Source organism: Phaseolus vulgaris, chromosome 7, assembly GCF_051622355.1.
Source record: "Phaseolus vulgaris cultivar YP4 chromosome 7, ASM5162235v1, whole genome shotgun sequence".
NCBI classification, from domain to species: Eukaryota; Viridiplantae; Streptophyta; class Magnoliopsida; order Fabales; family Fabaceae; genus Phaseolus; species Phaseolus vulgaris.
This window is the reverse complement of record NC_143504.1, coordinates 57280078-57295339: the sequence shown is the minus strand read 5'-3', so window position 1 is coordinate 57295339 and position 15262 is coordinate 57280078. Positions and strand designations below refer to the sequence as shown.

Below are 15262 nucleotides of genomic sequence, written 5' to 3'. Positions count from 1 at the left end.
TTAATTATAATCAAATCAATTTAAAAAATATTGATAAATCTATTAATTCTAATACAAGAAAAAGAAAATTAACAAAAATTATTTAACGGAGGTTAATATAATTTAATAATTAATTTAATTAACAGACTTATTTAATCTTTGTTTAAGTTCCAAAGGTTATTTTAAGACTTTAGTAAAATAACATAAGTTTTTTTAACCTTTGTTAAATTTGAAAGACTTATTTTAAAACCTTAGCAAAATAACTCATAATATTTATTTTAAAATCTAAGCAAAATAACATAGGCTTTTTTAACATTCGTTAAATTACTAAAACGTTAACAAATTAACGGGATCATTTTAACTTTTGATAAGTTTCAAAAGGTTTATTCTAAAATCTCAACAAAAATAATAGAATTTTTTAACCTTTGTTAAATTCCTCCAAAGATTTATGGTAGAACCTTAATAAAACACTTCAACAATATTTGCATATTTCTTATGATTGATGGTAGTTGGTTTATATAATTCATACTTTTTTTTATTACAAAATCATACTTCAAAAAACCTTGTGTATTTTGTTTTAACTTTTGATGTACGTATATTAATTTATGTGTAATTTTAGTTTTAGTTATAATTATTAATATTTAATTCTCATAATTTTGAAATATTTTAAATTAAGGCTTTTATTTGCAATCTTTAGCCAAGAACACACATGACTTTAAAACCCACATCTGACGGATAATGTAATTATTTAGGATATATAAAGTAATGATAAACACTAATTGTTGTTGAACTAGGAATAGTGGCTTGTGACCTAAGTTGGGGCAGTAAGGTGATGGAAGAAACAATATTTGAGTAAGAAGAAGATAAAATCTTATTTAGTGTTTATTCTTCTTAGATACAATAGAGATAAATGTGATTCATTGTTAAGATTGTCGTTGACGATCATTGAACTTGTGTGAAAGACAAATAACACTGAAGTATTGGTATCTTTAAAAATATGACCTTTGGCAATATGTTGGTGGAAGCAAAATTTCAACTTTTTCATAGATGAAAACTAAAGAAACTTTTTTTTTCTTCATGTAACTAAAGTCAATTTTTACTAATATTATATATAAAATAATATGTATTGTTATGTATTTAATATACACTATAGATATTGTAATATATTACATTATATATATATAAATATATATTTTTTTATACAAGAAAAAATCAGTACCTATAAGTTATCAAACAAAATCTTTAATTTAGAAATTTTAAGATAATAAGTCTATGACTTTTTTTTATATATAATTTAACTTTTTCATATTTGCTGGATGTAGGAGTCAAGTTTATAGTTTGATTCCTGTACTTGAATTTGAAAGAAAAGAAAAAGTAGAAAATGCTCTCAGAATTCTTTTATTTTTCATAGTATGAAAATTTACAAACACAACAGTTACAAATACAACTACCAATAACAACTAATTCTCATACCTTCAAATTGATCTTTTAACAGAAAAATAACTCCAAGATAACTGCTCCAATGTACAATGTTTTATACATTCCTTAAGAAAACTCCAAGGTTCTGATCCAGTATCACTCCTGCAAACCAAAGTTCATAAAATTCCTTAAAGGGTATCTCTTTTTTTCCAAGAAAGTGATGGATTATAGGAATTGAGAGAAACAATTTAGTCAACATCCTTAACAAACTCAAATATCTATTAAGGATTTTGCTGGCTTGAATACTTCTCTTAAATAACATGTTCGTGTCGGATATATGTATCGGAAACCGACACTCGTAGGATATGTATCGGTGAAGTATTCAATTTAAAAAATATTTGTTAGATTTCTGACAATTCTAGCATGGTTCTAACACAATTTTAAAAAGGAGAAATACACTAATTTTCTAAAAACTCAAATTTATTGTAAATTTTTTTATTATGATTGTAAAAGTAAGGAACAAATTCTTTTGAACTAGCCATGAACAATATTTTCCTGCTAAAAAAAATCTGAAACATATTTGTGCACATAAATATTTTATTGTCAATTTATATTCATAATTGTATAATATATAGATTCGTGTCTCATGTCCTACATTTAGAGATTATACGTATCTGTGTTCCCATGTCCAATATATAGATATTATATGTATCTCTGTATTTGTATCTATGTCGTATCCGTGTCAATGTCGTATCCGTGTCTTTGCTACGTAAGTTGTTGATGAAATAACTTACTATGTAAAAATGAAAATCCCTTCTTTCCAAAATAGCAAAAAGGTGGTCTAAAACAACAATCTGCTATGGAAACCAAAGAAACAAAATTCAATACCTTAAACTTTCTGCTATCAAAGATTTGTCATCACTCTTCCAATTCACCAACAAAAACTTGTTTGATGTGAGATATTTTGTGGCAATCCTGTCCAACCCCCGGCTGGTATCTTCTGCATAATTCAGGACAGTTGTTAATCACTAGATTTTCAAGATTTGTGAGGTTATCAGGGAGTGACTGCAGGTATGGACAGTACTCAATTACAAGCAGTTTGAGACAAATCATAGATGACAGCCATTCAGGAAGCTCCTTAAGATTGTTGCAGTCAGCAATCACCAAGGAATGTAGTGTGTTCACAGATCCTTGCAACCATTGAGGCAAACTGACCAACTGTTGCAAACTTTTAAGACCAAGAGACTTTAACCTTAAATCAGGGATTTGGTTGCCAAAGTCCATTGACAATTCCAACTCACAACAACTCTCGATAACCAAATTCTCCAAATTTGTTATGACATGAAAGGACAAAGACTTTAGATTCCCGCAGTGATGCAAAGACAAATTTTTAAGAGTAGAAAGTTGTATCCCTTCAAACAGTGACTCCAAATTATCACAAGAATTGAATGTCAAAGTCTCTAAAGAAGTCAAATTTGCTATTTCTTTGTCCGGAAAATGAAGTTGCTTTGTGGTTATGTGTAGGCGACGTAGGCTGATAAGTTTTCTCATTCCTTTGGGCAATTCTTGTAGCTCTGTGCATCCATTAAGGTTCAAAGTTTCCAAATTTTGCAGGTTGCATACTGAGGAAGGGAGTCCCTTGAGCTTTTTATTCCCAAAGAGACAGAGATATCTTAAATGTTTCAACTTTCCAAGGGAGGGAGGTAAACTCTCTAATTTAGAGTTACTTAATTCCAAAAATCTCAAGTATTTGCACCTTGACACCAATGTATTCATGAAAACTTCATTGGAAGCTTCATCAGGAAAAATTATAGTTCTCAGACCTGTGGGAATGACAGCTTGGTCTAGCAAGTTATTCTCACTGAATGCCAAATGTCGAGCATTGGGAGATATTATTGAACTGCGAGGGTATATTGTTTGAAACTCACCTTTGGCAGCATACATAGCAAGATCATGAACTAGATCATGTAATTTAAAACTGTAACCATGGCTCAATTCAGTGAAATCTGTGAGAAAAGATCTTGACCACAGCTCATGCAAAAATTGAATGGCAACATCATCCATTGTCTCATTTTCATTTGGTGGTGGAAGAAAACCAAGTGCCTCCCACAACTTAGTAACATAAAAACTAAAGAATTCAGAACCCTCAGAAAAAAGGGAGAAGCAAACAAAACAAGGTTTCAAATGTGAAGGAAGTTGATTGTAACTTATTTCAAGAGCAGGCAAAATGTCTCTTTCTTTTTGTGGCAAATTCCAAATCTTGTCGTCCCTCATAGACTCCCACTTGGTTTTATCAACCACAGAGAATAGTGAACTTGCTAAAGTTTTCACTGCCAACGGTATTCCTCCACACTTGTTCACAATTTCTTTCCCAATCTCCAACAACTGTGGAAAGCTTTTCTCTTTCCCTTCTTTAAAAGCCGTTTTCACAAACAGAGAGAAGGAATCCTCTTCAGAAAGGCGTTCCAGAAGGTAAGAGTTGGAGGATTTGGTGCACATCATGGTAGCTGTCAAGTGGCTACGAGTGGTCACTAAGATCTTACACCCTTCAACACCTACATCTATTATTTCCTTCAACTCATCCCATCTTGCACCATCCTCGTTCCACACGTCATCCAACACAAGCAAGAACTTCTGACCTTGAATTGTATTTCTCAAACGATTTTGAAGTTGCTCTGTCTCAAAGTTATTGAAGTTTTCCCTAGTTGGGTTTATAGCAGAACTGAGGATTTTAATGAGCACATTCCTAAGTTCAAAATCATTAGAGACACACACCCACATCTTCAAGGGAAAACATGCATCAATGTTGGTGTCATTGAAGACCAACTTAGCAAGTGTGGTTTTTCCCAAGCCTCCCATTCCCACAATGGGAATAACAGAAAGACTTTGGTGATGACCATCTTGCACCAAAAGTTTTACTATTTCATTTTTGTCATGTTCCCTTCCTGTAACATTGGAAGGGTTTACATAAGAATGAGTCGTTTCCCTCACGTGCACGACATGTGTATCTTGGTCAATGATTTGAAGGCCAAACATGCTTCTTTGATCTCCAAGTTTGGCCAACATGGTGTTGATATCTTGAATGCGATGCGCCATTCTAAGACGATAAACAAGAGGACTACTTGTTGAGAAGAAACGACGTACCTTCCTTGAGCAGCTACCATAGGTGTTGACAACGTGCTTCCTCAAGGCTTCGCATTGAAAATCATCAACTATGTCTTCAGCATCAGAAAACACGTGCTTCACCTGTCTCAGCCATTCGGTCAATGCACTGCTCAGCGGATTCTTTTGCTGAGCATCTAAGAGCACACCTCTGATGAGTGCCATAGTTGCTTTCATCTGTTGTAGCTCGCTATGCACACCAACCGCCAAGGAAGCTTCTTCAACTGCACGAGAAGCAATCTTCCCTATGAGTGATTCTGCGAAGCTGAAAATAAGTGATTCGGCCATGATGTGTGTTTTGGGAGATAGGTGGGAATGCAAGGAGAACTTGGTGTAGTTTGAATAGTTTCATCTCTTCACTTGATACAAGGTAGGTATAGCCATTAAATGTAGTTGAAGAGTGGTTCTGATAATATGAAAAAAGAAAATAGGAATATGATAATCACTATAATATCATATTTTTATTTTGATGTAGATATATTTTTATATAAGAAAAATGTTTCTTAAATTACTCATAGAAATATCTATGATATGTAGTTCAGTAGTAGCTGCATCATAAATACAGTGGGTTGGGGTGGCACACCCTATTTGCTTAGATGGATAGCTGAATCATAAATCATTGTCATATAGATATTTTTATATAAGAAGATGATAATATCCTTTTATTTAAATTAGTTTTTAGGAAATTTTTTAGTTTTTAAAAAATATTTTTACATTAGGATAATTTTTTATTATTATTTATATTTAAGAAGTTAAAATTCAGATAGAGAAGGGGTAGATGTCATAGGTGTTACCCAGCTACCTTAGTTCAAACTTTTTCCTTCACTTTCCCAATAGATTTGAGTTGAACGGGTACTCACATGAAACTCAAGATGCAAAATCCTTTGATTATTCACAGCAAAATCATTCTCTTCAATTAAATGATTATTCCATAACGAATTAACGATCCTTAGATCCCTTGATCACTTATCTAGTCCCAAGCATGAGATCAACACTTCTTTGCATCCTTATCCATAAACAATTTAGATACATGTTCAAGATCTTCCAATTGAGAACCGAAGCATTCATGTTCAATTAAAAAAGCAGATATAGTTTGCTCTTTCTTTCCTAAAATCTCATCTATATACGAACATTGCCTTTCATATACATATATACAAGTGAATTCATGTGGAGTAAAAAAATCACTTCAGATAAAAACAATCATTTCAAAAGAGCCACCACCCTTAGAAGAGGAAGAAGTAGCTGAAGCAGTGGTACTCCATGATGGGGTATCTCTTCAATGCTGCTTCTACTGTGCACGTTAGAATCAGAATACCAAATCTCACAATGGTTAAAAACAGCATGGAACTACTGGATCGAATTAGAGTTTTCAGTAAGGAAGCTCCAAGGTCCTGATGCAGTACCAATCCTGCATACCAAAGTTCATAAACGTTATAATTTGTTATGTTAGTACTTCTGTTCAATTTCTTTTTGTTTGAAAAGAACAGTGGTCTCAAAAGAAATGAAGGAAAAATGTCTCTAAAACTCAGGGGTGTCTTTTATTTGTAGCAGAAGTTACCTCCAAAACCCTGCAAATATCCTTAGAGACATGTAAATAGACAACGCAATCCAGATACCAGTAAAGCCAAAGCTTGAGGACAGCACATATAAACTACATATGCTCACCAATGCCACCAAAATCTGGGAGTAATAGCAAGTACATAAGCCACAATGGGGAAATAAGCTGATTCACAGCAGAAAGGAGGAGTTGCAATAATTCTTTCAAAGTGAAAATTATGAAAAAGGAAAAGATAACAAGAATTAACTGGTAGGTCAATGTTCACAATATCCTTTTTTCCTTGTTTTCAAAGGCAAAAGGCTGATCAGTATTAATGAACCATGAACAACAGAAGAAGCAATTTTTCTGATTAACTTACCATTGAGTAAGCAGAGTATGTGAAATCTGATGCCCCATAGTTGATTCCATCAAAAACAAATGCCAAAGCATTGATGGGTTGAGTAGCAGCAACATACTGAACAAGTATTCATCAAGTAAAAGAGAGGAAAAACAGATAAGCAAATAGCAAATATTGATATTACTTACTGGAATGCCAATACTGATAAGTTGCAGAACATTGCTGTCATTTGTAAATAACTTAGAACCAAAGGGAAGTAGACTCAAAAGAAGGACTGAGAGAACCAGCCCAAGAATCAAGCCAAGCTGCAAAATAAAATTACTCAAGACAGGTGAATTAAGAGCATGAATAGCTAAATAAAAATATTAAAGTGACAAGTTGAAATACCTGCAGCACACGGGAGGCAGATTCGATAACCTTTTTGTAATCCCTTTTAGCAAATTCACTTGCAATGATAGCCTGAAAAGAATCTCACTATTATCTATATTGACTTGAATGTATAAAAGGAACTTACATTTGGTAAATAAAAACATCCGGAGTGAAGATTGATACGTGAATGATGATAGATATCATAAGGAGAACATGGGAATGCATGCAATTAATTGCAACATTACGTAAAACTCTTCAAAATTACCTTTGTTTTTACTGTTATAGCTATGTTTGTTTGTGTTAGTGGTAATGTTTAGTCAAGTAGAAGAATTAGTCTGATTTTGGACAGATTTGTAATCTTTTGCTGATAACATTTATGATTTTAGACAGATTTGTCATGTTTTTTTCCTTAAATATGAATCAAGTATGGATAATAGTATGGTTATGCAACCAATACAAAAATTGCTTTCTTTCTCTTCCCTTTCATGTTATGGTTTATGGTATAAGCTGTCTTCGTTTAACATGAATGAAGATTCTGAGGCAAATGCTACACAGGAGCATGTAAAAACTCACTAAATGCAATCAATAAGAAATTTGTATATGCTTTAAATAGGCTTGACAATCATGGTATAGAAGTTCCACTAAGAAGTTTCAATGTGTCTTCCTGGCACATGCCAATTATGGTATTGACATCAGCTGAATCTAGGCAGAAAAATGTCTGATAACAGTTAATAATAGTTTGCTATCACTGATAAATCCATTTAAAATATTGGAAATCTTAGATGTCAGATGGAGAAGTGTGAGTTAGAGTCCCATGTTAGATAGAAATGGACAATAAGAACAAAATGTAAGACAAAAAAGACTCAAAAAGTTATTGTTTTAATGTTTTGGGTTGAAAGTGATGTATGCTCTTTTACATGGGTTTACTCGGGATTCATTTGTGCCAAATCTTTCACATAGTAGTGTATTTATTTTGGTATTTCAAATAAACTTTCGAAGTAGGTTTTTGGAGAAATTATCAATTACATACTTGTCCAGCAACAGCCAATCCATCAGCAAGCAAAGATGTTGCCATCCAAATTTGTAAGCAGATTTGAAATGCAGCCATAGTTGTTGATCCTTTCCTTGCTGCTAGGGATGCAGACAAGGTCACACAGAAAGTCACAGCTGCAACTTTAACCAACAACAGAAACCCTACAACAAGGAAGAAAACTGAGTTAGAAACTTGTCCTTAAGAATGTGTCAAAAATATTTAGAACACTACAAGACATTGATCAAGTTCAAGCAGTAGGAAAAAAAGTTTAGGATCCCCATAACACTGTTTCTTTCCCTGAAATTTATGACAAGAGAAAAGGGAACTTTTCACATTCAGATCAGACAGCCCAAAGAATCAGGATGCTTGCGTTTTCTTGTCATTTTATATTTAACTGTAATAAGAGGTATTGAAAGATCCTCACTATTTTCCAAATTAAGCCATTTTTGTTGTGATTATTTAGTCCAAGAAAAGGAACATTCAATATTAGGATAGATTTTTGAACTCAACCAAAGTTTCAGTTTCACTCGTTATAAACATAAAGCAGTGCACATTAAAGATGACATTATTAAACGAGAACTGTCAGATAAGTTTCTGAAGTAAGCTACTGAAAAGAAGACTGCACAATAAAATCATAAGCAAGAAAGTTGCTATCGGATAAACAAGTGATTCTGCTGATCAAATTTTTAAAGCCTGTTTTGATAAAACTAACATGCAGGTTCAGCTGTTTAATTATAAGAAATTGGGAAGCAGGAGATTTTAAAAGTAGAGAAGGAATAGGTAAATAACCATTTTTCAGAATCTTCGCAAATTGAAAGTCTTTCATTGTGGGAGGCAGAAGAACAACTTGTTTCATCAAACTCCGCAGCAGCATTATGGCTATCAAGTACCTGTTAAATCATGTCACCAGTAAGTGAAATGAGAAACAAGAGTGCAATGTGACATCAGTTGGAATATCTTGTCTGTGGGGTATATCCTTAATCATAAATGACTCTCAAGTTGAACTTACTGGGAGAAAATGTGGGCAATGGCTGCTCCATTGACTCCCAACCGCACTACGAACATAAGCAATGGATCCAAAAGGATATTTGTTGCATCTCCCATTACTGCAATCAAGTTTCACAAGTTACTGAATGAGAATAAGGTAGTTCTTAATTTGTGTTTAGAAATAAATTTTAATTGATCTCCACTAATCCTCTAGTCTCTGTCAAGATCTGATTCAAGAAATTTGAATTGATGCACATGAAACAACATAAAGAATATACAGAAATGCTAATTAGTCCCTTTGTAAAAGAAAACATGAAGTACCTGTAGCATACAAAGGAGTTTTGGTATCTTTGATTCCACGAAAAACTCCTTGAATTGCCATAGAGATAATAACTGCTGGTGCACCGAATGATCTCAATGTCAAGTATTGTTGTGCTGGTTTGAACATAGGAGAATTCTGCATGAGAAGTAATATGACAGTGATTTAAAGTCTTCAAAAGCTATAAACAAAAAATAAAACATTAAAGTTACCTTCAAACAATTATTCAAGGGTTAATGGTGTTTTTACTTGGAAAATGGGTCATCTTTGGTTTTAGTCCCTTACTTTTAATTAAAACCATAAGTTTTCCTCGCTAGAGTTTTGAAATACCCAAACTTTAGTTAAAACTAACGATGTAGAGGACAGAAACTTATGATTTTAAGGACTAAACTTTGGGTATTTAAGCATATAGGGATGAAAACTAAGAGTTTTAAAAGTCAGGGAATAGAACCAAAGATGATTAACTTCTAGGGACTAAAAGACACATTATTAAGCCAGCCCAAGTGATTCATTTCATGGTTTGTTTAGAAAGTACTCACAGAATCAACGCCCATGTAATTCAACATTGGTTTAGCTGCAAAAATGAGAAAGAGAGTTTGTAGAACCCCAAGCACACCACCAATAACTATTCCTGATGATGCTGATGGAATATAGGCTTTGCCACGGTCAAGTGTAGCCTTTTTATCAACATTTTTTGAAAAAGTGTTGCCTTCAAAATGTAGATAAAAATAAAATTAATACTTACAGAGTAAACCAGAAAAGCCTTAATTGAATGAACCATCAAATACAAATTCAGAAATTTTAGTGGTTTCTTTTATCCTTGAAAAATATATGTACCAGCTTTCTCTGCTTGGTCCTGTACATCCACCTTTACACTCTCATTTACAACAGATTCCTCAAGCAGAATTTCTTTTTCTGACTGATGATTACCAGCTTTCTCTGCTTGGTGGTGTATATCCACCTTTACACTCCTATTTACAACAGATTCCTCAAGCAGAATTTCTTTTTCTGACTGATGATTTTGTTCAGCAGCATCTTCCTCAGCAACCAAAGAGGTTGTAACACTGACAAGTGGAATTATTGTAATTTTTGAGATTTGATTGAAAATAGCAATGGAGACTCCCACAGCAGCAAGCTCCACAGGACCTACAAAATAGCATTTCATAATATAACTTAATGCAGTCAAATCACAAGCTAATAACTGGAAAATGGACAAAAAAAAATATGAAAGGGAAATTCCTATCTATAGATCTAACAGTTCATGGAAATATTTAGCATTGTTTCATCCCTAATGGGATAGTCTTTTGCTGTTATCATTGTTCCATCACTTCAATTATTTATGAGCAAGGACACAAGAGAAGAGAAGTATTAAGACAATAAACATAGTTAGCTACATTTGTAACACTGCTATAGGCCCCTCAATCTCCAGGACATGTCCTACTTTCTAGATTTCAAGTCTATGACTGGTGAAAATGTTACCATTATGACCTTTCACAAGTTTACCCTGTGTCCTCTTCATCACCAGCATTCATAATATAACATAAAAAACAAAGGCCTTATCCAACTAGGTGGTCATGTAGTACATAATAGGGTTGAATATCTTGAAATATTCACATTTATTAACTTTTTACTTATTGATAAAAAAAAATGGATATCTGCATTCACAATGTGGGCATCTAAATTTTTCCTCAAATATGAAACTTGATAAGGTCAAATCCACAACCAATATCTTATTGTAGGCCTAAAACTGGACTTTAGACACCACTTGTGCATATGAAAAAGCAAAATCTCCAAACAGGTAGCATTATTAGTCAGAACCAAACATCATAAATATTCACAAAAGTTAAATGTATAACAGTTTTCGAGGAAAATGTTAATCAAACCTATGTGGCCGATGAATGCAGTATCAATCAGAGAAGCAATAGGGTCTGCTGCCAAAGCCAGAGTAGTGGGGAGTGAAATATGCAGTATTTCCAGGCCTAGTTCATCCTCTGCCAGAGCATTCCTGGAAGCATAACATCACGAATTTAATATCTACCACAACTAGTAAAACAAGGAAAACTTCATCCAAGTTGAATCAAAGTAATAAAACAGTGCAGTGATGAAGAAACACAGTTGAATTGAAAGAACAAATACAGTGAAAGCAATAATCTTTACCTTATGCCAGAAAATAACATTAAAAGGGGCATGTTTCTTGAGAACAACCTCCTCTCAAACAATGGAATTCGCTTATAGAAGTTTACCACCTTTCTTCTAGTATTCAGTAGTTGATCAACAAACAACCAATGAAAACTAGAAACAGTCAAAGAGCACATAATGAGGATTTGGATTAACAATGAACACCACTTTGACACGAAAGAAAAAATTGTGAATATGTCACAGCTAAAAGAGATCGAAAGGCTTCCATGACCCCATGCTTTTCTCTCACAGATAACACAGTGAATGAAGCAGTATATTGAAGCAAAGGAGCAAATTAAATCATGTTACGTTTATTATATTATGTCATTTAATTGAATATGAGATAGGAAAATCAACATAAAATGATGAACAGGTTGCATCTGTTTGACACCAGATAGGTGCAAAATTCACAGAAGCCTCCCTCAGTTAAGTAAAACCCAGATTATACAAAGTTCAATGAATATTATATTATAATAACTAGTACTTATGCTCATTGCAATACAAGAAAAATATTTTAAATACACTTGTAAATGTATAAATTGTATTATAATAAATAACTTTTTCAAATATAAATTTTAGACTTAAATAAAGTTTTAGTATCTAATAAAAAAATTATTTATGGAATCCTCAATAAAAAAAATGTTTTGTTTTATTTAGGGTAACTGTAGTTACCATTAATTAGTGTCAAACACAAACTTTTTTTTTTCTGTTTGACCATGTTATTTTGTGAAAAGTTGTAATAAAAAAATTCTAAACAAAATATTTTTTTAATGAAAACTCGTTATATGAATTTTTTTGTTGGATATTCAATTAAAAAAAAAATCAGAATTTGTGTTTTATTTTGCAAAGGTGTGAAATCTGGGCTATTTTTTTTAAAATTATTTATTGAATGAAATATCAATGTCATGCAATAGTTAAAAATTATAATTTGAAAATTAATTCAATGTCAATTGAAGGACCAATTTAATATTTTCAATTTTTTTAATGAAGAAATTACTCAAATAATTTTAATCTAAGTTTAACAATGACAATTAATTATTTTAGACTAATGTTGGTCAATCATACGTAAATGTAATATCGCAGAAAAAAATCTGTTAATTTACAAGTGACTTTTGGATCTGGATACTGTTTTTGTTTCATTTTTTTTTGTAGATATATTTATTTCATACTAATTTTACGAGAATCAATCGTGCATTCTCAAACGTTTATATTATATTAATCATGTATGCGTTACGTGATTGATTATTCTTGTATTTTATATCTATTTAATGGTACTAATGGTTATCAGTAAATATTTAATAAATTTATATAAATAAAAAAATAAAAATAAAATTTAAAATATTTTGTAAACATCTTGTGTTAATTTTTTGTAACATATAATGGGTATTATTTAGACGGAGTGTGGTTTGAGAGGTAACATATAAGGCTGATTTGAGTTTCACTAATTTTATCTTCATTTTTAAGTAAAAATATATCTCTATTTATATTTTTATATTTAATGGATATAAACTTTTTTTTTCAGTACATTTTTATTGATTATCCCATATATTTGTACCTGCCACATTCACCATTCATGTTTAAAAAAATAACATAATATTATCAATGATTCAAATAAAAAATATTTCCTCTTCTTTCATGTCAAGTACCAAGAAATACAATTATATAAATATCAAATGATTATAGAAAATAAATAAGAATTATATATATATATATATATATATATGATTTTTTTTCTTTATGTTATTGATTTTTTTCTATTCTTAATATTGGGAATATTTGGAAAATCAAAACTTGATCTCAGATTTTAAAGATTGATTGAAAAACCATAATTTCGAACTTGATTTGAAATGGTGAATTACTTAATTAATCAGATTTCTAGAAACACTAATACCGATTCTCTTTGATTATTATGGAGGAATTGATGATTATTAAAAAGAGTTAAAATATAATTAATTATATTAACAACTTCAATATATAGGAAATGAAAGTAATCACATGCATTGTTGAAAAAGATTATAAGTAAGTTTAGTGAAATTTGATCCAATAATATTCTCTCATTGATATATTTTCCTTTTACTTTGTTTGGTTATTTGTTTTCACAACTTTTGATATAATTAGCTTTAATATGGAATATCATTATATTGAAAGGGTTAAAGAGAATAGTTTGTACACACAATATCCCTTTTCACTGTTTTTGCAAGATATATCTTATTTACCATCTTAAGAAGTAACACAAAACTTCTCTAATTATGTGTGAGAATTAGTGAATAATGACGTATTAGGTTTATTATAAAATATAGCTTTTGCTTACCCAAGATTCAAATGAAAGATGAATTCCTCTTCAAATAAATTACTTGCTTTCTTCTAAATCTATATATCTTGAAATTGAGTTCGCAGATGAGTGCGCCATTCTTCAACTTCACCTGCAAATGTTTAACTTCAAAACCAAATATATAGCAACACAAATATTTGTATCAAAACCATGATATGCATAATCTATAAAAACTCAATTAGTTGCCTAAATTTAACATTTAGACAGTTAAATTATTGAACCAAAATCAAAAGTATTCAAGTAAAATTATCCTAACCTAATCCAAACACACTAAAAAAAAATATTAAATAAAAACTAAATTTAAAGACAAAAAATAATTAGTCACTATATTAATTAATTTGGATACTAATTTAGAGACTAAAAAATTATTTATATCTAAAGTGATTTTTATTATTAATAAAAATTTATAAAATAATTTCTAAATTGGTATCTAAATTAGTTATCCAGGTTACTAATATTTTAGATTCTAAATTAGTATATGATTGGAAAATATTTGTGTAAATTTTTTTTTTTTCGATAAACAAAAGAAAAATTGTGTTCAAAATTTGGGTTTGTGGATAATGTTAGCCGTATGCATATTGTGTTGAATTGGAATGATGTGGTAAAGCTATGCAATGTTATATATAGAAAATGAAATAATTTTGCAAAAGAACTTGATTCACAATTTTGTTGGGAATGATGCAGTTTGGTAAATCAAAGAAAGTCATAAACATAAAACATAAAGAAAAGAACTTTTGATCTCACCAGTGCTAATTTGGAACCCTTCAACCCTTTGCTATGTATACTAAATGGAACCCAAACCTTCTTTCTCACAAGTTCTATCTTAGAGGCCTTCAAACCTCCCATAGTTAAGACAAATGAAACTTGTTTGCTGTCATATTCTATAGATCTTCTAATGCTATAAGAACCTCATTTCTACAGTTGAATATGTGAAATGAGATAGAGAACCATTACCCTTGGTGACAATGAGAAATGATCAATGGGGTGTTGTTTGTTAATAATGGAACCCTTTTGGACAATGAGAAACATTTGGGAAGAGGAATTTGATAGAATATCTAAAAGGGTAAAAGAATGCAAGTGAGGTGGGGTAGGTTACTTTTTGCATGAAGGTTTTCTTCTCTTCCATTGCAATAGAATGCATGCAAGATAAAAAAATTGTGTGATTAGGAGAAAGTTAAGGTATCTAAGAACATGCCTTAAGTTCTACAAGTCAAACTTAATGGATTATAAATAGATTCTTTTTTCCATTTTTGTATAAACCCATCAGGGCCATTAACAATTGAATCTGTTTCATCTTATTCAAAGTTATAATTTAATTAATAAAATCTACTTTTTTATATAAAGTTATTGATATTTTAATAAGTTATGTCAAACAGCAAAGTGGTGTTACAGAAGATCCAATGAATCAGTGTGACGGTGCCTCTAGACACACATGTCAAGGTTTGCACTAACATCATCTCTGATAGACTGAACAACATCAATCATGCAGTGATCTCTAATCCCAATTTTAATCATTGAAGTGTTCTTTGCTTATCATTTACTGTAGCATCTTTCTTTTTGCCAATGTTTTACAGATTTTCTTTTCCATG

General features: G+C 31.4%; 2 protein-coding genes across 3 annotated transcripts; both read right to left on the bottom strand.

Moving 5' to 3' along the window:
* Positions 1–1366: 1366 nt before the first annotated feature.
* Positions 1367–4948, bottom strand: LOC137829467 (putative disease resistance protein RGA3). Of its 2 annotated transcripts, XM_090304528.1 has the most exons (3): positions 2483–4948; positions 2287–2398; positions 1367–1560 (listed from the first exon to the last, which is right to left on the bottom strand). In XM_090304528.1, exons 1-2 carry the CDS (start codon positions 4846–4848, stop codon positions 2317–2319), a joined length of 2448 nt encoding a protein of 815 aa, XP_090160654.1. In that variant the 5' UTR covers positions 4849–4948; the 3' UTR covers positions 1367–1560; positions 2287–2316. The 2 variants fall into 2 exon arrangements, with proteins under 2 accessions (XP_090160654.1, XP_068492369.2); XM_068636268.2 differs by having other exon boundaries at positions 2287–4948.
* A 596-nt stretch (positions 4949–5544) lies between these two features.
* Positions 5545–11750, bottom strand: LOC137830585 (protein DETOXIFICATION 42). Its single transcript, XM_068638020.2, has 13 exons — positions 11321–11750; positions 11047–11168; positions 10001–10309; positions 9703–9872; positions 9166–9301; positions 8867–8963; positions 8647–8747; positions 7855–8018; positions 6843–6914; positions 6644–6760; positions 6477–6572; positions 6119–6240; positions 5545–5968 (listed from the first exon to the last, which is right to left on the bottom strand). Exons 1-13 carry the CDS (start codon positions 11476–11478, stop codon positions 5908–5910), a joined length of 1725 nt encoding a protein of 574 aa, XP_068494121.1. The 5' UTR covers positions 11479–11750; the 3' UTR covers positions 5545–5907.
* Positions 11751–15262: the final 3512 nt, after the last annotated feature.